This window comes from Erinaceus europaeus, chromosome 15, assembly GCF_950295315.1.
Source record: "Erinaceus europaeus chromosome 15, mEriEur2.1, whole genome shotgun sequence".
Classification (NCBI taxonomy): domain Eukaryota; kingdom Metazoa; phylum Chordata; class Mammalia; order Eulipotyphla; family Erinaceidae; genus Erinaceus; species Erinaceus europaeus.
Genome location: NC_080176.1, coordinates 78,466,590 through 78,488,791, shown reverse-complemented (window position 1 = coordinate 78,488,791; position 22,202 = coordinate 78,466,590). Strand labels below are relative to the sequence as shown.

The 22,202-nt window shown below is 42.2% G+C and overlaps 1 protein-coding gene across 4 annotated transcripts; it reads right to left on the bottom strand.

Annotated features, from left to right (window-relative positions):
- Positions 1–1,823: 1,823 nt before the first annotated feature.
- Positions 1,824–21,001, bottom strand: LOC103114269 (serpin B13). 4 transcript variants are annotated; one of them, XM_060173991.1, is made up of 8 exons: positions 20,982–21,001; positions 17,717–17,898; positions 17,087–17,218; positions 8,404–8,532; positions 7,846–7,963; positions 5,861–6,003; positions 5,072–5,227; positions 1,824–2,770 (listed from the first exon to the last, which is right to left on the bottom strand). In XM_060173991.1, exons 2-8 carry the CDS (start codon positions 17,879–17,881, stop codon positions 2,366–2,368), a joined length of 1,248 nt encoding a protein of 415 aa, XP_060029974.1. In that variant the 5' UTR covers positions 17,882–17,898; positions 20,982–21,001; the 3' UTR covers positions 1,824–2,365. The 4 variants fall into 4 exon arrangements, with proteins under 4 accessions (XP_060029974.1, XP_060029973.1, XP_060029972.1 ...); XM_060173990.1 differs by lacking the exon at positions 20,982–21,001 and adding an exon at positions 20,316–20,470; XM_060173989.1 differs by lacking the exon at positions 20,982–21,001 and adding an exon at positions 19,452–19,542.
- Positions 21,002–22,202: the final 1,201 nt, after the last annotated feature.

The window sequence follows — 22,202 nt, the reverse complement described above, 5'->3', positions numbered from 1 at the left end:
GAATCAGGTGCTTCCATGATCAGAAAGAAGCCTGGAAGAGAGGAAAGGAGGGGCAACACCCGAGACAAGTGGAGCATAAAAGTCAGTGAGATAGCCTGAAACCTGAGTACAAGAAAAATAATGACAACGACCGCTGAGGGACAAACGCATCTCCAGGACAGACGTGGTTAAATAGCACGAAGAAAAGCAAGACCCATTGAAAGCAAGACCCATTGAAAGCGAGTCAAACTCCATTTTTGATACATAGCTGCAGAAAACTCTCAAGCCCCTCCCCGCTTGCCTTTGAACCACAGTGGAAGAACTGGTAGGAAAGTCCTTGAGCGCCCTCTCTTGGCACATGCAGGAAATTCAAACAGACAATCCGCCTTGCAAAGGAATGTATCTCATGTGTAAGTAATAAAATCCTCCGAGGGGGTCGGGCAGTGGCGCTGGGTTAAGCGCACGTGGCGCAAAGCGCAGGGATCGGCGTGAGGATTCCGGTTCGAGCCCCCGGCTCCCCACCTGCAGGGGAGTCACTTCACAGGCGGTGAAGCAGGTCTGCAGGTGTCTATCTTTCTCTCCCCCTCTCTCTGTCTTCCCCTCCTCTCTCCATTTCTCTCTGTTCTATCCAACAACAAAGCAACGTCAACAATGGCAATAACAACTAGGGCAACAAAAAGGGGGGGGAAATGGCCTCCAGGAGCGGTGGATTCATGGTGCAGGCACCGAGCCCAGCAATAACCCTGGAGGAGAAAAAAAAAAAATCCTCCTCCGAGAGACACATGAAAAAATGCTCCGAGTCTTTGATTGTCAGAGAAATGCAAATAGACAACAATGAGATATCGCTTCACTCCTGTGATAATGTCATACATCAGAAAAGCAGCAAATGCTGGAGAGGTTGTGGGTCAAAGGAACCCTCCTACACTGCAGGTGGGAATGTCAATTGGTCCAACCTCTGTGAAGAACAGTCTGGAGAACTCTCAGAAGGCTAGAAATGGACCTACCCTATGATCCTGCAATTCCTCTCCTGGGGATAGATCCTAAGGAACCCAACACACCCACCCAAAAAGATCTGTGTACACATATGTTCTTAGCAGCACACTTTGTAATTGCCAAATCCTGGAAGCAACCCAGGTGTCCAACAACAGATGAGTGGCTGAGCAAGTTGTGGTCTATATACACAATGGAATACTACTCAGTTATTAAAAATGGTGACTTCCCCATTTTCAGCTGATCTTGGATAGACCTTGAAAAATTCATGTTAAGTGAAATAAGTCAGAAACAGAAGGATGAATATGAGATGATCTCACTCTCAGGCAGAAGTTTAAAAACAAGATCAGAAGAGAAAACACAAGTAGAACATGAACTGGAGTTGGTGTATTGCACCGAAGGAAAAGACTCTGGAGTGGGTGGGGGTGGGGGAATACAGGTCCAAGAAGGATGACAGAGGACCTAGTGGGGGTGGTATTCTTATGTGGAAAATTGGGAAATGTTATGCATGTACAAACTATTGTATTTACTGTTGAATGTCAAACATTAATGTCCCAACAAAGAAATTTTTTTAAAGTCCTCTATAATTTCTGGTGCATATGTGAGATTACATCCATGTGTCCACCAGGGTGGTACTTCTTTCTATACACACATTTGTTACTTTCAAATCAATGCAATTTACTTTATGAACAAAAAATATGGGAATTTGCTCTGCCTGTATTATTTTGAGTTATTTTATTCTGGCTTTTGTCTTAATTATATTCCACTGATAAGTACCTGAATTCTCTTTCCCTTTGTACAACTTTTCACACTAGTAACTGAGAAAGCAAAAAAAAAAAAAAGTAACACATGAGTTCAGTAAATTGGCTATTTTATTTTACTTGTACATCATTAGATGTCAAAATATTTGAACTAGAATACCCAGAAAGCACAAACCTACTGTCTTTACAGAGAAGAATGTTTCTCTTTATTCAACTAGAAAACTACATCAAGATACTGGCTTATTTGATCAATTGGAAGATTACTGAAAAGCATTGATTTGACTCACTTATGCATAATACAAACAAAATGATACTTTGTATTATTTTTTTAAGATAGGCAGAGAGTGAAAGAGACCACAATATGGGAGTTTCCTTCATCAAGGTGGGGGCTGGGCTCAAACGTGGCAAAGCAGTGCACTATCCAAGGGGGCCATTTTGCCCACCCCAAAAGAATCCTTACAAGAATTCTAAGCACACACATGCTATGACCATCACTGAGTTGCTGATGTTGAGGGTGGTGTTGGAATGAAGCAAGTGAGCTCAATTATTAATAAAAGGCTTGTTTCCTTCACAGGGTGAGCACGCCAGCACTGGTGGTGGTTTTTCTGCACACAGTTTGACTGTCCTTGGTCCTTCTAAGGAGAAGAATATCGGCCAAAGAAGAGGACATTGTCCGAGTCACGGCGCCTGATGAAGAACAGGAAAGGGTGATTGCAATGGAAACTCTCAGAAGCTGGTGCTGATGTGACCACAAAGCCCACACCAGTGCCGGCAGAAGTCTCGGTGCCTTCTTCCTTCACCGCCACGAAGGATTTGTGCAGGAACTTCTGGGCCTGCAGCCCCGAGTGTGAGGACTCCCCCGGGGAGTGGGCCCCCAGCTCCTGGCAGCTGTCCTGCATGCCCAGAGCTGCCAGCAGCGCTTCCAGGTCGTAGCTGTCCTCCACCTCAAACCTGGGCAGGTGCAAACACACGTCCCTCTGCTCCATGCGCCCCGGGCTGGTCCACTCCACCAGGTTCTCAGGGGTGAGTTTATCAATAATCTATAAAGAAGCATTTAAAAAAAAGGTGGAAGGATGGCCTAGGTTTTCATAAAAGGTAAAAAAAAAATGGATGAGTAACAGTAACTACTGATTCAAAGGAGGTCTCGAAACTTTACATCAGGCTCAACCTGACGCTGTTGACTGGCTACGGAAGAAGGGCAAACGCTAGAAGAAGAAGTAACACAAGTAGAAAGTTGTTGTTTTATTTATTTGTTTATTTATTCCCTTTTGTTGCCCTTGTTGTTTTATTGTTGTGGTTATTGTTGTTGATGGATAGGACAGAGAGAAATGGAGAGGGGAGGGAAAGACAGAGAGGGGGAGAGAAAGATAGACACCTGCACACCTGCTTCACCGCTTGTGAAGGGAGTCCCCTGCCGGTGGGGACCTGGGGGTTCAAACAGGGATCCCTACACCAGTCCTTGCGCCACGTGCGCTTAACCCGCTGCGCTACTGCCTAACTCTCTCACCTCATTGTTTTTATAAAAGGACATTATCATATTTCTAAACTTAATACACGTGTGTGTTGGGAATATCCATTATGACTGTTAATTGCCATAAACAAAGAGAACGTGGGCCAAGTGGGCATGATTAGCGTCGGACATAGGGAAAAAAAAACGGACTCTAATAACATGAGAATGGAAGATTATCTAAGCCAGTGTTTTGTAGAAACTTCTCATTCTCTTGGGGTCTCGTCCTCTGGGACACACGCTTGGGAGCTGCTGGCTGACCTGCTGCATGGTTTACCACTAGACTTTACGCTTTTCCACCTTTTCTCGGTGTGACTTTTTTAAATATGTGTGTGCATGAGATAGGTCCATCGAATCAAACGAATGGTTATAAGAGAGAAATAAGTCGCGGGTTAAGCACACATGGCACAAAGCACAAGGACCAGTGCAAGGATCCCAGTTCGAGCCCCCAGCTCCCCACCTACAGGGGGTTTGCTTCACAAGCAGTGAGGCAGGTCTGCAAGTCTCTGTCTTTCTCTTCCCCTCTCTATCTTCCTGTCCTTCTCAATTTCTCTCTATCCTATATGACAATAATAACAAGGGCAACAAAAGGGAAAAAATAGCCTCCAGGAGCAGTGGATTCGTAGTGCATGCACAGAGCCCCAGCAATAACCCTGGAGGCAAAAAAAAAAAAAAAAAAGAAAGAGAAATAAGTCATTTGCTTGTTTATTTATTTATTTATTTATTATTGGATAGAGACAGAGAAATTGAGAGGGGAGAAGGAGATAGAGAGGGAGAGAGACTCCTGCAGCACTGCTTCACCACTTGCAAAGCGTCCCCCCTGCAGGTGGGGACTGGGGCTTGAACCTGAGTCCTTGAATACTGTAATGTACACTTTTCTCAATTTTGCTAGAAATCTAAGTATGTTCTAGAAGTTAACTTTTGGGTGGCCTGGTGGTGATGCACCCAGTTGAATGCATGTTACCATATTCAAGGACCTATGTTCGAGGCCCCAGTCCCCACCTGCAGGAGGAATGCTTTTGCAAGTGGTGAAGCAGTGCTGTAGGTGTCTTCCTCTCTCCCTATCTCATCCCCCTCTCGATTTCTGGCTGTCTCTACTCATTAAATAAATGAAGATAGTTTTTTTTAAAAAGTATAAAAAGAAATCCAGAAGTCTTAACAGCCTACTGAATAATGTGAAAATTTTGCGCTGTTTCTATCTGATATTTTTCTTAGCAAGAATCCAGCAGAATTTCTCAGAGCACAGGGTGACCTTTACAAACGCCCCATACGACCTTGGCTGTGCATTTTAGCTCACGCAGACCATATTCTAGTACGGGTGTTTCTCAGTCTCAACTGAATCCACTGAATGCTCCTCTTTAGACATCCCTCAGCAGTGGCTGCACAAGTGAACATCTTTTTATTTTTTTTCTTTTTGCTTCCAGGGTTATTGCTGGGGCTTGGTGCCAGCACAATGAATCCACTGCTCCTGGAGGCCATTTTTTCTGTTTTATTAGATAGGACAGAGAGAAATTGAGAGAGGAGGGGGAGATAGAAAGGGAGAGAAGAAAAAGAGAGAGACACCTGCAGACCTGTTTCACCTCTCGTGAAGTGTCCCCCTTGCAGGTGGGAAGCGAGGGACTCAAACCCATATCATTGTGCAGGTCCTTGCGTTTAGTGCTATGCGTGCTTACCCGAGTACACCACCACCCAGCCCCCTGTTCATCTTTTCTACTTGACCATGCTGGACACCAACTCCAAATCAGAAGCCCCGTCTCCAGTCTCCCCAAGGACCAGATTCGGGGGACACGGCCTCAAACCATGGAAGTGAGATTGCAGAGACTCCAAGTTTTACCTTCTCCAGGCCGTCTACATCATCGGGCAGCAGGATAAACATGCTGAGGTTGTTGTTTTTATAAGGAATGCCCAGGATTCTCGATTGCAAGTCCTCCAAGGACACATAGCTAAAGGAATGTTCTTGTATCATCATGGGCACAGACTTACTCACGTTCTGCAAAAAAATAAGTATCAAAAGACACATGAGAAAGCCAACTGCTCAACGGAATGGTGTGCTCAAACTGAAGAAATGCTCACAATCAGAATCTCAAACTCCACCTTGGCCGTCTCCCACGCTCACCTGCTCAGACCTAACTCTGAGGGCCGGGTGGTGGCACACCTGGTTGAGCTCCCACATCACTGTGTGCAAGAACCCAGGTTCAAGCCCGTAGTCCTTACTTGCATGACAGCTGTAAAGCAGCACTGCAGGTTCCTCCCTCTCCCCCCCCCAGCTCTTCTATTTTTTTTTTTGTATTATCTTTAATTATTGGACCGAGACAGCCAGAAATTGAGAGGGATGTGGAAGATAGAGAGGGAGAGAGACACCCGCAGCCCTGCTTCACCATTTGTGAAGCTTTCCCCCTGCAGGTGGGAACCAGGGGCTTGAACCTGGGTCTTTGTGAGCTCTGTTGTGAGCACTAACCAGGTGCACCACCACCTGGCCCCTCTGTCTCTCTATCTCCTCTATCCCCTCTCAATTTTTCTATGTCCTATTGAACAAAATAATAGGTAGATACTTTTAAAAACGTAACTCTATATTTTACATTCCACATGCAAGCACCTCAGGTGGATAAATTAACGACTGTACCTTAGTCAGCCAAAAGTCCTCCTCCTTGGTATTTTCTTTCTTAAACTCGCTGTCCCATTGTCCTTTGAAGTAAACTATGTTCACTACCACCAGCTTTGTGGAGCTGTTTATGGAGCCATCTAATAACAGGTCCTTGACTTTTTCTGCAAAAGAGCAACAACAAAATGGGCTTTCTTCAAAACTGCAGGTGTGGTGGATGGCAGAGACCAGATAGGTCGGCTGGAATGAATCATTAATAATTCAGATATAACCTGAAGACTTGAGAATCAAGGAGCTTGCTGACAGAATCATCGGAAAATTCTCACTCTGTCCATCACCCATTTGTCCCACTGGATAAACGGAGGTGTGACAGCTAAGAGTTCAGACTCTACGGTCAGACAGCCTCTATTTTGCTCCCAGTTTTGCCTTTTGTTGGTTGAAGAACCATGGGAACATTATTAAGCTCTCTGTACCTCAGTTACCACATTAGCAAAATAGGAATAGAGCTTGCCTCATAAGGCAGTTGAGAGGAATTATGTCAAAATATGTGTAAAGCTATCAGAACACTGTCTGGCTCATAAGAAGTGCTTCATCGAGTGACCTAGGATTTTTATTGACTTGTTAAACTAACACCCAGGATTGATGGATTTCTTATTCTATTAGAGAATGAATCATGTTTTTCTCTCTGGATTTAATATATTCTGCACTAAATTTTGATGAATACTGTTTTCAGCTCACCTTCTGATAGACCCTCTTTAACCCGCTTTTCATTTTTCATTTTTTAAAGAGTTAATTCATTTTCATATGAAAGAGAGAGAGGTAGAAAGCACGTGGGATAGACAGTGGTGCACTGGGTTAAGCGCACAAAGTGCACATAGTAAAAAGTACAAGGACCCACACAAGGATCCCGGTTTGAGCCCCCGGCTCCCCACCTGCAGGGGGGTCACTTCACAAGCAGTGAAGCAGGTCTTCAGGTGTCTGTCTTTCTCTCCCCCTGTCTGTCCCCCCTCCTCTCTCCATTTCTCTCTGTCCTATCCTATAAAAAGTGGGATAAATGGCTTTCAGAAGCAGTGGATTTGTAGTGCTGGCACTGAACCCCAGCAATAACCCTGGAGGTGGGGGGGGCACTGGTCAGCTTTGGTACATGGTGGTGCTAGGACTTGAACCTGGGTCCTCTGGGACCTCAGGGATACAAGTCCTGTACCCTAATGATGAGTTAAGCTTTTCCTGTTTTTCAAAATTTTATTTCCTTTGCACTAAGTATGAAGAATACATTCTAAAATTACAGGTGTTTCTGTGAGGACTGGAATAATATATATGTCCTGAAAACCCAAGCCTGACAGCAGCTATGGCTCTCCTAGAGAGTTTCCATGTGAACAACTTTGTCTTGTGTCTGGCTCCCCCTGGAAGGTAGGAGGGGAAGATGGGGTGAAGACTGTCAAGTGCTCAGCACTGGATACATGGAAAGTTGCTATCATCCCTGCAAAATGCTCAAGTGGAGATGCATGGGGTTCCAGCAGTATAGTAGTAAAGTCTTATTTTAATGAAAACACTAAGTTTCACACTTCACCAGGAGAAAGGAGACCCTTTCTAGCATTTTCATTTAGGGATCCAGACTCAGAGAGGGAGGCTCTGCAATAATGGAATAAATGTCAGCCCCAAAACAGACATCAGCCCAAGTTTCAGGAGCCCCAAGGATGACTGTGATTCACAAGCACAGGCAGATAATCCAGCACTAAATGTCTCCATGGCGTGGACTTCCGGTGGCCTCCTCCCTACTTCCTGTTGGTTCTCTGAGGTTGCCCAGAGATCATTTACTCAGCCTGTTCCACTATCTGCATTGCCAGTCCCACCATTCAGTCCTCTCCCTGCCCTTCTATCTCAAGTACCTCAAAAGGGAGTGACCCTGGCACCCAAGTCATGCCAAGCACTGGACTTCATTCCTAGTGGGAACTCAAAGAGTGTTAGTTGTTGTTGTTATGATGCAATACCCATACATACTCTACCATTGGTTTGGCTTTCAACCCAGGCATTAATCTTCTTTCGACTTTCATCTGCTGCATTTATAAAATCCACAGGTTCCATAGAGGCATGGTAATACTTTTCAACATAATCTAAATATTTCTTTAGAAGAAATAGGGAAGGAATAGAAAGATCTTGAAAATTCATTTTATCCACTAGCAATGTCTCTAACAGATCTATCTGCATATTACATAACATCAGGATGACTGATGTTTCGAGCAGGAATTTCTGAGGACTAGAGCAAAGCACATTGAGTACTTGCATGCACATTTTTATGCAGGTACAGTGGGGTTAGAGAAAAATCAGATTCATAATAGATTGCCAGGATTCAAAAGAATCTCCCAAAAGACTAGTATTAAACAGGAACACCCCTGGGTCCTGGTTGTTTGGAGAACAGGCAATAATGGCAGATTAAAAAAAAAAAAAATAGACCAAGCCAGGCAAATACACTGTGAGGCTTGCTTCCAAGACCCAGACCTAAACAGAACCATTGAGCATGCATGAATACTACTTACAGACACAGTGGACACAGACAGACTTACTTGAAGGAACAGGTATGTCTTTTCTCCAAACAGCCTGTTGGCTATTTTCACTTCGTAATCATCTGTTGATTTGCCTAATTCACTCAAAATCTTTGGGAATTGGTGATGCACCTCTTCTGTCTTCTCCATCTTCAAAATCAAAGCAGAAACTCAGTGAGTTATCTTGACCAAAGTGAATCGAGATTCTCACCTAGAAGGATATGACTGTTGGGTTTTCCCTGCAGTTCTGCAGCCTGAAATGTGGCCGTTGGGTGTGGCCCCTGGATGCTCGGTGACTTCCATTAGATAAAGACAGCCAGAAATCGAGCAGGAAGGGGGTGACAGCAACAGAGAGAGACACATGCTGCCCTGCTTCACCACTCATAAAGCTTTCCCCATACAGGTGGGGACCAGAGGCTTGAATCCAGGTCCTTGCATATTGTAACGTGTGCTCAGTTAGGTACGACACCATCTGACCTCATGCTCAGAGACTTTTACACAAATCAGATGACAAAGTGAATCACAACCCATCTCAGCTACAAAAAAAAAACAAACAAGTGTAGTCCTCTAGCCTAGAACCAAGAATCTTGCATTTTTGGCTGGAACAACATTTTGTTGAATGCAGTTACCCGCTAAAAGTGTTTTATGTGCTTGCTTTTAGCATCCCACATCCACTAAGCTCCTGAGGGAAGTACATGCTTCCTTGGATGACCGTGTGTTGGTTTGTCTACATGTTTCGTCAGAGCACCATTCAGCTCTAGATATTGGTGGGCAAACAGGATTGAAGCAAGGGCCTCTCATCTAAAAGTCCTGTGCAGTGCTGCTGAGCTATCTGACTGGCACCTGACCCTCCACTTACCTCCTTCAAGGGTCTTGTTCCAGACAAATGTAACTATATCCTGGGTGTCACTGAAATTCTCTTTATTACCACTCAAATATTATCTCAAATTCCAGAATTACAAAGTACAAGAAAATAAGTACCACTAAATCAGAAACAGTGGACCTCCTACTCCTCCTTTAGCAATGCCAGAAGTCATCACAGATTTTCCAGGGTCTCCACTGACCTCCCTCTCCCTGCCACACATTATAAACAAAAGGAAATCCCACCACTGTAGATGAGTATCATTTGTAGGTAGACAACATAAGTTAGATGCACAGGGAAAGCCAATAGGCCACCTATTAAAAGCAAGATGAGAGTCCTTGAAGTAAATGAGTTCCTGGGTGAAAGTCATAAAGCTTCAGAATAGAGAAGTTACCAAAGAAGAAAGTTAGAAAAACCATCTTAAATAATTAGAAAACCTCAACTGAACATGGAAAGTCAGGGTCAGAGTAATCATCAAGAGATACAGGTGTTCCAAGTGTTCTTACCAAAAGCCAGCAAGATTTGGGTAACTATATATATATGAACACATTAAATGAAGTGCATGTGAACTAAGAAAATGTAATATGTGAACTCTGTCAAACAGAGAACATACTATCAGAATAGGAAATAAAAATCATCGTTATTTCAAGTGAAATAGGAGGGAGGAAATGAGGTTTAAGGAAAATAAAACAACTATAAAAGAGAGATCAGACTATATTAAAGAAATAAATACGAGGGCAATGGAAATTCTAGAAGAAGAGTAACAGAGCAAATAACTGAATTTTTTCCAAATTTTGAGAACAACTAGAACATAGACATTTAGGAAGTAGAGAGGATATCCAAATTCCAAAATCTAAAATGGCCTATACAGACAAGGACAAAGTTAAAAAAAAAAAAAAAAAAAACAAGTTCAAGTTTCCAAAGAAAGGGAGAAAGTAACTTTAAAAGACAAGACTTTCAGATTGTCATTTTGCTTGTCAGCAAAAACTCTGAAGTTCAAGGGAGAGTGAAATAACATATTCAAAGTGCCAAAAGATAAGAATTGATAGCTATAGATACTTTTTCCTGTAAAACTGCCATTCAAATATGAAGGCCTTCTGTGACATACAAAACCAATTTGAGGGGCCAGGCAGTGACACACCTGGTTAAGCACTCACATTACAGTGTGCAATGAGCCAGGTTCAAGCCCTTGGTTCCCACCTCCAGGAAGAAGGCTTCACAAGTGGTGAAGCAGGGTATCTCTCTGTCTCTTTCCATCTCTATCTCTCCTTCCCCCTCAATTTCTGTCTCTCTTCAATAATAAATAAATAAAAATAAAAAAGAATATCTTTGAAAAAAAAGCCAATTTTAGTCAGCTACAGCTACTACCAGACCTTCTTTACAAAAATTGTTGAAGAGTTCCACAAGGAAAGAAAAGTCAAGGTGATATAAATAAGTCATAAAACAGGGACAGCAGAATGATATAACAACAAAATATAAGATGGGATGAAAAATGAATAGGAGCAGTAAAATCAGATGATGAAGACTAGTGCACACAGAGAGAGAGACACACATACTCACACACACACACACACACACACACACACACACAGAGAGAGAGAGAGAAAGACTATTGTTAAGTATAGTAAGTTGAATATAGCCCTTATGGTAACTAAAAAATAAATGTGAATCAGAGGCCTTTTAAAAGAGCTGAGAGAATCAGGAAACCATCTACATGAAAAAGACAGATAGGAACAAATTGGAAATGAAACAAAAATATAAAATTATCAGTTCATGATTAGTTAACTATTTGTTTGGCTCTATATGGTAACTCTTTTTTCAGCCACCAGGTTCCAGATGCTGCCATGATGCCAACCAGACTTCCCTGCACAGACAATCCCACCAATGTGTCCTGGAGCCCTGCTTCCCAGAGCCCTGCCCGACTAGGGAAAGAGAGAGACAGGCTGGGAGTATGGATGGACCTGTCAATGCCCATGTTCAGCAGGGAAGCAATTACAGAAACCAGACCTTCCACATTCTGCATTCCATAATGACCTTGGGTCCATACTCCCAGCGGGATAAAGAACAGGAAAGCTATCAGGGGAGGGGATGGGACATGGAGTTCTGGTGGTGGGAATTCTGTGGAAATGTACCCCTCTTATGTTTTTTTTGTCAGTGTTTCCATTTTATAAATAAAAATTTAAAAAAAGAAATAGAATAATAGTAAGCCTCATGCAGAAAAAAAAATTAACGCAGAAGTGAATGACTTGAAAATACCAATTAAAAGCCACAGCATAGCTAAACTGATTTTTAAAGGTTCCATCTATACTATGTATATGACAGACTGACATATAGACAAATATGGGCTCAGGGTGAAAGGATGGAGAAAGGTGTCCCAAGACATTAATACAGAAGAAAGGACAAGGGTAGCTATCTACTCTCAGATAAAAGAGAATTTCATGGGCACTGCACCAAAGTAAAAGACTCTAGGGTGGTTGATGGGGAAGAGTTCAGGTCCTGGAACATGATGGCAGAAAACCTAGTGGGGGTTGTATTGTTATGTGGAAAACTGACAAATGTTATGTATATACAAAGTATTGTATTTACTGTTGACTGTAAAACATTAATCCCTAATAAAGAAATAAAAAAAGAGAATTTTGGTAAAAAAAAAAAAAAAGGTAATGAGAGACAGAGATAGGTACTATGTAATGATCAAAAGATCAGCTCATAAAGAAGGTTAGAACTATCCTCAATATATATCCACCCAATCCGGGTCCACCCACATATACAAAATGACTACAAACTGACCTCAAAGAATATATTAACAACAGCACAGTAATTGTAAGTGATCTTAATACACCATGTATGGAAAAAGATGGATCATTTATACTAAAACAAAAATCAACAACAACAGAAAATAGTGTCCTTAAATGAAGCTATAGAGGAGATGGACTGAATATCTACATATCTATATACAAAATCTTCCATCCCAGTCAATACACATAGAATATTTTCACAGACTGATCAAATATATGAATATGTAAATTATAACAAGTATCTTTAGTGATCACAATGCATGGAGCTAGAAATTAACAACAAAAAGAAAATAAGAAAAATGTCAAATACATGGAGACTAAACAAAATGCTTCTTAACTACACTTGGACTGCTTATACAGTTTTCCCATATTTGGGAGCTTATTCTCTTCCCTGATCCAGCTTTCTAGCCATGACATCATCTCCCCACACAATAACCCGGGTACACCTGCATATCAGATGTCAGGCTCATGCAAAAACTAATAAAGTCATGGGCCCTTTGGAATAGACCTAAAATAGACCTTACTAGCTATTTCCAAAATGGAGACCCCAAATCTTCATCTGCAATATTCTTGTCTTTAGGTTCATGATTAGTCAACAATTTGTTCTGCTTTATATTTTCACTCTTTTTCAGCCACCAGGTTCCAGATGCTACCATGATGCCATGGGCATCTGTCCCCGGGCAGACAACCCCACCAATATGTCCTGGAGCCCAGCCTCCCCAGAGGCCCACCCCAGTAGGGAAAGAGAGAGGCAGGCTGGGAGTATGGATCCACTTACCAACGCCCATGTTCAGCAGGGAAGCAGTTACAGAAGCCAGACCTTCCACCTTCTGCACCCCATGGTGACCCTGGATCCATACTCCCATGGGGTTAGAGAACAGGAAAACTATCTGGGAGGGGATGAGATAGGGAGCTCTGGTGGTAGGAATTGTACCCCTCTTATCCTATGGTCTTGTCAGTGTTTCCATTTTATAAATAAAGATTTTTTTTTTAAGAAAAAGAAAGTTAAAATCTACCTAGACAAAAACAAAGATGAACTATCAGGAGTTGAGTGCCAGCTCACCCAGTAGAGTGCACATGTTAGCATGCCTGAGGACTCTGGTCCAAGCCCCAGTCCCCACCTACTTCACGAGTGGTAGAGCAGGAGCTCCAGTGGCTAATCAGTTAGTGCATGGTACATATACAAGTGGTAGAGCAGTACTACAGGTGTCCCTCCTTCTCTTGGTATTTCCCTTACCTCTCAATTAAAAAATAAATTAAATAAATGGCCTCTAGTAGCGGCATAACTGTGGAGACCGTAAGCCCCAGTAATAACTAAGTTGGTAAAAATAAATAAATAAATAAATAAACAAACAAACTATCATATTGTATGGGATGCTGCAAAAGAAGCAAGGAAGTTCACAGAAATTCAGAAGCAGTAGAGTGATGTGAATATGAGGTCCTGGTGAAAAAACAAAGTAATAGCACTCAAATTTTTCCCAAATATCAGAAGAGGTAATATTTCCAAGCATATTCTATAAAATCAATACCACTCTGATCTCCAAAACAGGAAAGGATGTTTAAAAGGTGGGCAGGACAGTCTGGAGAACTCTCAGAAGGCTAGAAGTAGACCTCCCCTATGACCCTGCAATTCATCTCCTGGGGATATATCCCAAAGAACCAAACACAACTACCCAAAAAAGATTTGTGTATACCCGTGTTCATAGCAGCACAATTTGCTATAGCCAAAACCTGGAAGCAACCTAGGTGTCAATAGGTGACTGGCTGAGTAAGTTGTGGTCTCTATATATAATGGAATACTACTCAGCTAATAAAAATGGTGAATTCACCTTCTTCACCTCACCTTGGATAGAGCTTGAAGAAATCATGTGAAGTGAGATCAGACACAAAGAAAAGGAAGAATATGGGATGATCTCACTCACAGAGAGAAACTGATAAACAAGATCAGAAGGGAAAACACTAAGCATAACTTGGACTGGAGTTGGTGTACTATGTACTGCACCAAAGTAAAAGACTCTGAAGTGGTTGGGGAGGGTTCAGGTCCTGGAACATGATGGCAGAGAAGGACCTAGTGGGGGTGGAATGGAAAGGTGGAAAACTGAGAAATGTACAAACTATTGTATTTTACTGTTGGATGTAAGCCATTAATCCCCCAACAAAGAAATTTAAAAAAGGGAAATCACTAATCAGTGCACCTGCTGAACATGACCACAAAAAAAAAATTGCAGCAAAATCTTAGCAAATAGAATTCAAAAGAATAAACCTTTATGATCAAATAAAATTCATCCCAGGGGTGCAGGGATGATTCAACATGTGTGAATCAATGTAATATACCATGAGCACAAAGAAAGATAAAAATCGGGAGTTGGGCTTTAGCGCAGTGGGTTAAGCGCAGGTGGCGCAAAGCACAAAGACCGGCATAAGGATAGCGGTTCGAGCCCCTGGCTCTCTACCTGCAGGGGAGTCGCTTCACAGGTGGTGAAGCAGGTCTGCAGGTGTCTATCTTTCTCTCCTCCTCTCTGTCTTCCCCTCCTCTCTCCATTTCTCTCTGTCCTATCCAACAATGACGACAACAATAGTAATAACTACAACAATAAAACAACAAGGGCAACAAAAGGAAATAAATAAAATAAATATTTTTTTAAAAAAAGATAAAAATCACATGATCCTTCCAGTCAACGTAGAACAAAAGGATTTGATATAACTCAATACCTACTTATGTAAAAGTGATAGTTTACATTATGTTCCTTCTATTTAAAGTCATTTTAATTATCATTATTCACAGATGACATGTTAATAAACAGAGAAAATTTCTAAAAACTACAAAAATAACTACTAGATAAAAAATCAATAAATTCCCTGAGACAGAATACAAATTCAATATACATAAGTCTGTTTCATTTCTATAAACAAACAGAGTGGTAAGAAAGGGAAATTAATCAAGTAATCCCATTTACAGTTGCACCAAAAAAAGATAAAATACCTTGGGGGCAAATCTAATAAAGGAAGTGAAAGACATATACATATATATGGAGAGAGAGAGAGAGAGACTACAACACCACTCCACCACTTGTACACTTCCCCTGTGTGTGATGTTGTGTTCCCATGTGATAAAGTCTACACAGTGTGTTTGTGCACTCTACCTAGTGAGTCTTTCTCCCAGACCCCAGAATACTCTGAATTCTTATGATAATCAAATGTATACCTGGCCCGTCTCCAAAATCACATATAACTCAGTCATTGTTTATCTATTAAGAGAAGAAATTCAGGCTGGTGAAATAATTCACTTGGACAGTGTGCTGCTTTGTCATGCATGCGACCCGGGTTCAGTCCTGGTCCCCACCACCGCATGCAGGAAGTTTCCCCGACAGGGTATCTTTCGCTCACTCTCTGCCTCTTTTCCTTCTCTGTCTTTATCTAACAAATATTTTCAATTAAAAAAGAGAGAGAGATTAAAGCAGATGGCCTCAGGGCCAGGTGGTGGAACTGAGCACACTTAATATCATATGCAAAGACCTGGGTTTAAGCCCCCAGTTTTCACCTGCAGGGGGAAGCTTCATGAGAGGTGAAGCAGGGTCGAAAGTATCTCTCTTTTCTCTCTCCCTCTCTGGCTCCCCCCTCCCTCTCAATTTCTCTCTGTCTCTATCAAAGAAAAAGATAAAAAGTTTTTTTTTTAAAAAAATTAAATAAATAAGATTGGGGGTCAGGAGGTAGCGCAGCGGGTTAAGCGCACATGGCGCTAAACACGAGGACTGGCATAAGGATCCCGGTTCTAGCCCCCGGTTCCCAACCTGCAAGGGAGTCACTTCATGAGCAGTGAAGCGGGTCTGCAGGTGTCTATCTTTCTCTCCTCCTCTTTGTCTTTCCCCCTCCTCTCTCTATTTCTCTCTGTTCTATCCAACAACAATAATAATATTAATAACAACAATGATTTAAAAAAAAAAGGGCAACAAAAGTGTGGGAGAAAAAAAGCCTCCAGGAGCAGTAGATTCATGTTGCAGGAACCAAGCCCCAACAATAACCCTGGAGGCAAAATAAATAAGATAGATGATCTCCCAGATATACCCATCATTCTCGACTGGTCAGTATGCAATTCCATATATACTTCCATGGTTCACATAAAAATCCTGGGGCATAGACAAAGCTGTCACACACAGTCATATAGACTAAAATTTAATCTTCACCCCATTCATCAAGGCAGAAGTGAATAATCTCTCGGGGGGGGGGGGTGGCTATGAGGAATGCCTTTTTCTGACACACACAAAAATTTGTCCTAGGCTACCATGCTCAGATTGTTTGCTCTGCAAGCAATCCCTTCACTGGGTAGAGAGCAGAACACGCAACTAGGATGTACAAACTGGGTAAGGAAGCCTGACTCTCCACAAGGGGTAGTTGAACCACCCAGGCAATCTGGCCTTGTGGAATTGTGAAATGAGCAGCTCATAATCCTGGGTGATTGGAGCCATGACTTTTATGAGGCCCTGAGAATGGGCTGTGACTACTATTGGGGAAGATGGGCTCCTCCTGAGACTGCTAACTAGCTCTGAATACCAGTCAAGACCTGTGGACTTAATCCTGCTCTCGTGTTTACGCAGAAACACCTTTTGGGTGGAGATTACAGCCTTGGAGCTGGAAGAGAACCCAAGAAGTTGTTGGTCTTATGCTAATAAATTGGTTTTTAATAAAGGATTAGCTGAGAGAGTTAAAATTGAGATGGGACATAATAATAATGCCATCCATCTACTACTCTTATGAACACCTCTGGATGAATTGGCAGGGTATTCCAGGCATTCTACCAGATACTTTACAAAGGCTCAAAGATGAATAACTTGATGCAAGTGGTATAGCTGTTGACTGAACCAGGGTTTAAACACAATCTGTTTAGCTCCAAAGCTCAGATGCTCATTTGCCCATATATATTAAAGTGCTTGTGGTATGTTAAAGTTAAGATCTCCTCCCAGTAAAGGCTTTAATATTGTAGGATAGTCCTAGCAACATGATTTGAGTGTAGGAATTACTGTGACTGAGAAATAACCAAGGGTGTTACCTGATCTATGCATTGCCCGAGTGAGCCCACCTCTAAAAAGCAGCCATATTGAAAATGGAAGACGTGTCTCCCCACTTCTTTTTCTTCCGTTTTAATTCTTGGGCCTTCTGGATCTTTTTCAGAACAAAGCATCTGGATGGGGGGAAAAGAATTACTGTGGTGGTCACAACAAAGAAAGCCTCACACAGCATTCCGTCAGGAGAGTGGATGCTTGTGAAGAAAAGCTTCCACGGTACCCAGGTGATGTATCTCTCCTCACAGATTGACTGATGCCTTCAGAAGGGCACCACCACTGGTGTATTCATTCATGTATTCATCTTTGATGTGTGACTTATGTGCTCTTGGGAATTATGCAACTTCATCCAGTAGGCTTTGTGCTTCAGGCTCCATCTTTAATTATGAGGTTCATGGCGTCAGATGAGGCCAATCACTCTGCCCACTCCAAAGAATTTCAACCACCAGTGACCTGAAGGGATGGTGCCATTTCTAAGAGAGAAAGGAACTTTTCTGAAGGGCCTGAAATTACTCTGTGTCCTCACATGCTTTCTCTGTTTCCTGGTGGGACTGTTCTTGGTAGTTGGTGAGAAGCCTACACCCAAAGGCCAATCTGCTCCTGAAAGACATTCCTACCTTCTGTAACTGTTTGGAGGTGTCTCCTTGGTTCCTCAGAAAAAGCATGCCAAAGGCCGTTGACATACCCAAAGGGGAAAAGAAGATATTGCCATCTTTTATCTTGTTCAGCTTTTTGAATAGATTAAACCCAAACTGAGTGTTTGCCGTGCCAAGATAATCCATGGTGATTCAAGCAAGATCTAGAACAGTATAACATAGGATTCAAAAAAGATCTAAAACACTAGCAGATTATTCTACAAGAGTCAAGCCAAAGACATTTCTTGCTTGTGTGAATGAATGGCTTTCTGTCATAGGATCCATTCCTGCTTCTCTTCCTCTTCCTGAATTGATCCAGAAAGCTGAGTTCTTCACTTTCTCAATGAAAAGGACCCTGCTACCTGCTGCTCTCCCCTCGCCTTGGCCTTTCCTTGATGGGAGACATGAGTCAATCTGAATCATGCAGTGATTCTCAGTTCTTATCTCCTCAGGGGGCAGGGTTCATGTCTCAAGTTGGTTTTATTATCTCTTGTTCTCTGTCAGAACCTGTCTGTGTCTGCCTGCCTGCCTGCTAGCACCTCCTTCTTTTGGGATGCTCCCCAAGGCAGATCTTACCTTTGCCTCCTGATGCCTGATGTCCAGCTGGTCTCAGGACAAGACTAGGGGCTGCCCCCTTGGTCTCAGACCTAAGCAAGGTTCTATTATGCAGAGTGAACAATAAAAATAATACTGGCATTCATTTCCAATAATTTCTGTTTCTGGGTTAATTCCAACCCAATACAGTGAGAATCAAGACAGAGTGATTTTTTAAAAAATAAAATAGTTCATCTTCAGTTGCATGAAACCTTGACTTTGAGCTTAAAATCTCCCTAAAGGGCAATGACTTGTGTCTAGCCACAGATTACCAAACAGGGAAGAAAGTATTTACTTTTTTACACATTTCTGTGTATCAGATGTATACAGTGAACACAGAGTACCTGTGTTATCACACCAAAAAGTAGCTCTTAAGTGGTAATTCATATTTACCAAAAGCTAACTAATAGAACACATTTTTTATTTTCATCTACATTCCAATTCATTCATAAAGCCTCTAGAAAATTCTCAAAACAATGATAACAATGCTGATTGAAAGGGAACATGTCTGAAAACCTACATATTTGGAGAGACTTTTACTATCCCTGAGAAGTGTATTCTACAATCTCTGTTAAAACTTCTATTCTAACCCTGGGTTTCCTTACACGGCATTCCTCCCAGATTAACTCAGAAATGAAATGAAGTAGCTTACTGTCAGATAAGATGAAGAAGATAAACCACCATGGCCATACAGATATCAACTTAACTAAAGAACACCCCAAAGAGGGAGTCAGGCTGTAGCACAGAGGGATAAGCGCACGTGGCCCAAAGTGCAAGGACAGACTTAAGGATCCCAGTTCGATGCCCTGGCTCCCCACCTGCAGGAGAGTCGCTTCACAGTGAAGCAGGTCTGCAGGCGTCTCTCTTTCTCTCCCCCTCACTGTCTTCCCCTCCTCTCTCCATTTCTCTCTGTCCTATCCAACAATGATCATATCAATAACAACAACAATAATAACGATAACAAAAATAAAAAGGGCAACAAAAGGGAAAATAAATAAATAAATATAAATAAAAAAGAACACCCAAAGAAAGTCTGCAAAATGAAAGCATGTATTTCACATCAACAAGTATCAGTGTTGTCAAAGTGCAGAATTTTCAATTCAGAGATGAAGGAAGAACTTACTGGCTATTGGAGAACAGAGGTAGCTGAGTATGGGACCAGGCAGCATGTGTAAAAGGAGTAGTTGAGATCTTTAATTTATAGTCTCCTCTCTCTCTCTCTCTCTCTCTCTCTCTCTCTCTCTCTGCCTCTCCCTAGTCATTAGAGTATGTATTTCCAGTGAAACAACTTTTGGTTTCTCAATGATGATTTCTCTAATAAAGTCAGCACACCAGGTTTATGACAAAGCTAAGGATCCAATAGCCTATTTATCTCACTTATGACCATGAAATTACATACTTAAAATTGCCAGCAACTGGTGTTGCAAACTGTACCTCATCTAGTCTGAACCAACGCATGGGGAAACACAATTCCATCTTCTCCAAATTCTTTAAAACCTCAGGACTTATGCTGGGGGAGAGAGAGTCTTGCAGACACCGATCATGGGGAGAGGAGAGTGTCTATGTGTCAACAACTGTGTTGTAAGGCATTTCCCCCCCTCCCCAGTAAAGTAGGGGGGATTAAATTAAAATAATGTAGATGCCCCAGACAATACCTTGGGTCCACCTGCATATCAGCTGTCAGACTCAGGCAAAAACTAATAAAGTCATGGACCCCTTGGAATATACCTAAAATATTAGCTATTTCCAAAATGGAGATCCCAAATCTTCATCTGCAATATTCTTTTCCTTAGGTTTATGATTAGTCAACAATTCTGCTTTATATTTTCACTCCTTTTCAGCCACCAGGTTTTCAGATGATACCATGATGCCAACCTTGACTTCCCTGGGCAGATGACCCCACCAGTGTGTCCTGGAGCCCTGTTTCCCCAGAGCACTGTCCCACCAGGGAAAGAGAGAGACAGGCTGGGAGTATGGATTGACTTACCAATGCCCATGTTCAGCAGGGGAGCAATTACAGAAGCCAGACCATCTACCTTCTAAACCCCATAATGATGGGGTTTTATCTCTTTATCCCTTCTGATCCATACTCCCAGAGGGATAAATAACAGAAGCACTTTTGGGGTGGGAGAGGATGGGATAGGGAGCACTGGTGGTGCGAATTGTGAGGAGTTGTACCCCCGTATCCTATGTTTTTTGTCATTTTTTCCTTTTTATAAATAAAAATTTGAAAATAAACAAAGCTGGCTTATAGGAGTCGATTTTCTCAAATTTATTTTACTTTTATTTATTTATTATTGGATAGATACAGAGAGAATTTGGTGGGAGGTGGTAGGAAGGGAAAGAGATAAACACCTGTAGCTCTACTTCACCACTCATGAAGCTTTCCCCCCCACAGGTGGGAACCTGAGGCTTGAACCCGGGTCCTTGGGCTCTGAAGTTGCAGGTTTAATCCCCAGCACCACCATAAACCAGAGCTGACTAGTATTCTAGTGAAAAAGAAATTAAGGGAAAGGAGAGGAGTCAAGTACAAAAAGATCAAGTACAAAAAAAAAAAGAGTCAAGTACAAACAACAGAATAAGACCCAGGATTAAAAAGCAATATGGTACTGGCCAAGCTAGATGAAGGAAGAGAGAAGAAGAGGTTCCTCACACCAGATGACATCAGAGAGTATCTGGAAATAGTTGTCTGGAGCACTGGTTCTTCTCAATGAATGTATATTAAAATCTCCTGGGGAACTTGAAAATATATACTCTGCCCAGCCGCACCCCCAGACAACTGAGTCAGTATCCGTGGAGTGGAAAACAGGTGTCAGAATTTCTGTCGCCTCCAGGTGATTATGAGGCGGAGACGGGGCTGGGAACCTCTGGTGTATAGTCCGATGAAGATCTGAATGAATGTGTGCTTGGCTTCCTCCAGACACAAAGCTGTGTCCTGACAAGAGCAGTCTCTGTAATACAGTCAGCTTTGCAGCCACAGTATTTTGAGGTTTCAAATGCAAGGAAGAAAATGAAAGAAAACTTTATGTCTAGAAAAAAACATGAAAAGGTAGTGAGAAAAGGTAGGTCAGTCAGCTATGACACACATGCACATATACACACACGCACATCACTCTTGTTCTCAAGTATCCCATCCACTAATTATGAAATCTCACTGTAATTTACTCAATAAACGTTCTCTGAACATCTACGATGTGCCAGACACCAGAATAAGCACCAATAAACAATTCACTAACATCCCACAAGCTCACTGAATTTTTTTTATTTATTTATTATCTTTATTTATATATTGGATAGAGACTGTCAGAAATCGAGAGGGAAGGGAGGGATACAGAGGGTGAGAGACAGAGAGACACCTGCAGAACTGCTTCACCACCTGTGAAGCTTTCCCCCTGCAGGTGGGGACTGGGGACTCAAACCTGGGACCTTGTGCACTGTAACATGTGCTCTCAACCAGGTGCGCCATCACCCGGCCCCTTATTTATTTATTTACTTTGATAGAGGTAGATAGAAATTGAGAGGGAAGAAAGAAGGAGAGAGAGAGAGAGAGAGCTGCAGCACTGCCTCACCACTCCTGAAGCTCCCTCCCTGCAGATGGAGATAAGAGGCTTGAACATGGTAACATGTGCGCTCAGCCGTATGAGCCACCACCTAGCCCCACGCTAACTTCAAGAAAATAGCATAATTAAAAAGAAAACTGAACAGGAAATTACATCTCTGTAATTCTTGGTTTTCCAGCTCTAGGACATTCCTACTGGCTCTGCTATTCGTGAAGGGAAACAGTTCAGGTTCTTCTCAGCTTTTGACTTAGGTAAAGGGTATCTTCACTGCTATCCAGAAGCAAAGCAAAAAATCCATTTTGTTTGACTTATCC

What these genes read in the sequence shown, in the direction of transcription:
- LOC103114269 (XM_060173991.1), bottom strand. Translation starts at nt 17,881, where the DNA reads ATGGATTATCTTGGCACGGCAAACACTCAGTTTGGGTTTAATCTATTC. An exon ending in TCGGGCAATGCATAGATCAG is followed by an intron (nt 8,533 to 17,086) that starts GTAACACCCTTG and finishes TTGATTTTGAAG; the next exon opens with ATGGAGAAGACAGAAGAGGT. An exon ending in GGTTGAAAGCCAAACCAATG is followed by an intron (nt 6,004 to 7,845) that starts GTAGAGTATGTA and finishes GCTCTTTTGCAG; the next exon opens with AAAAAGTCAAGGACCTGTTA.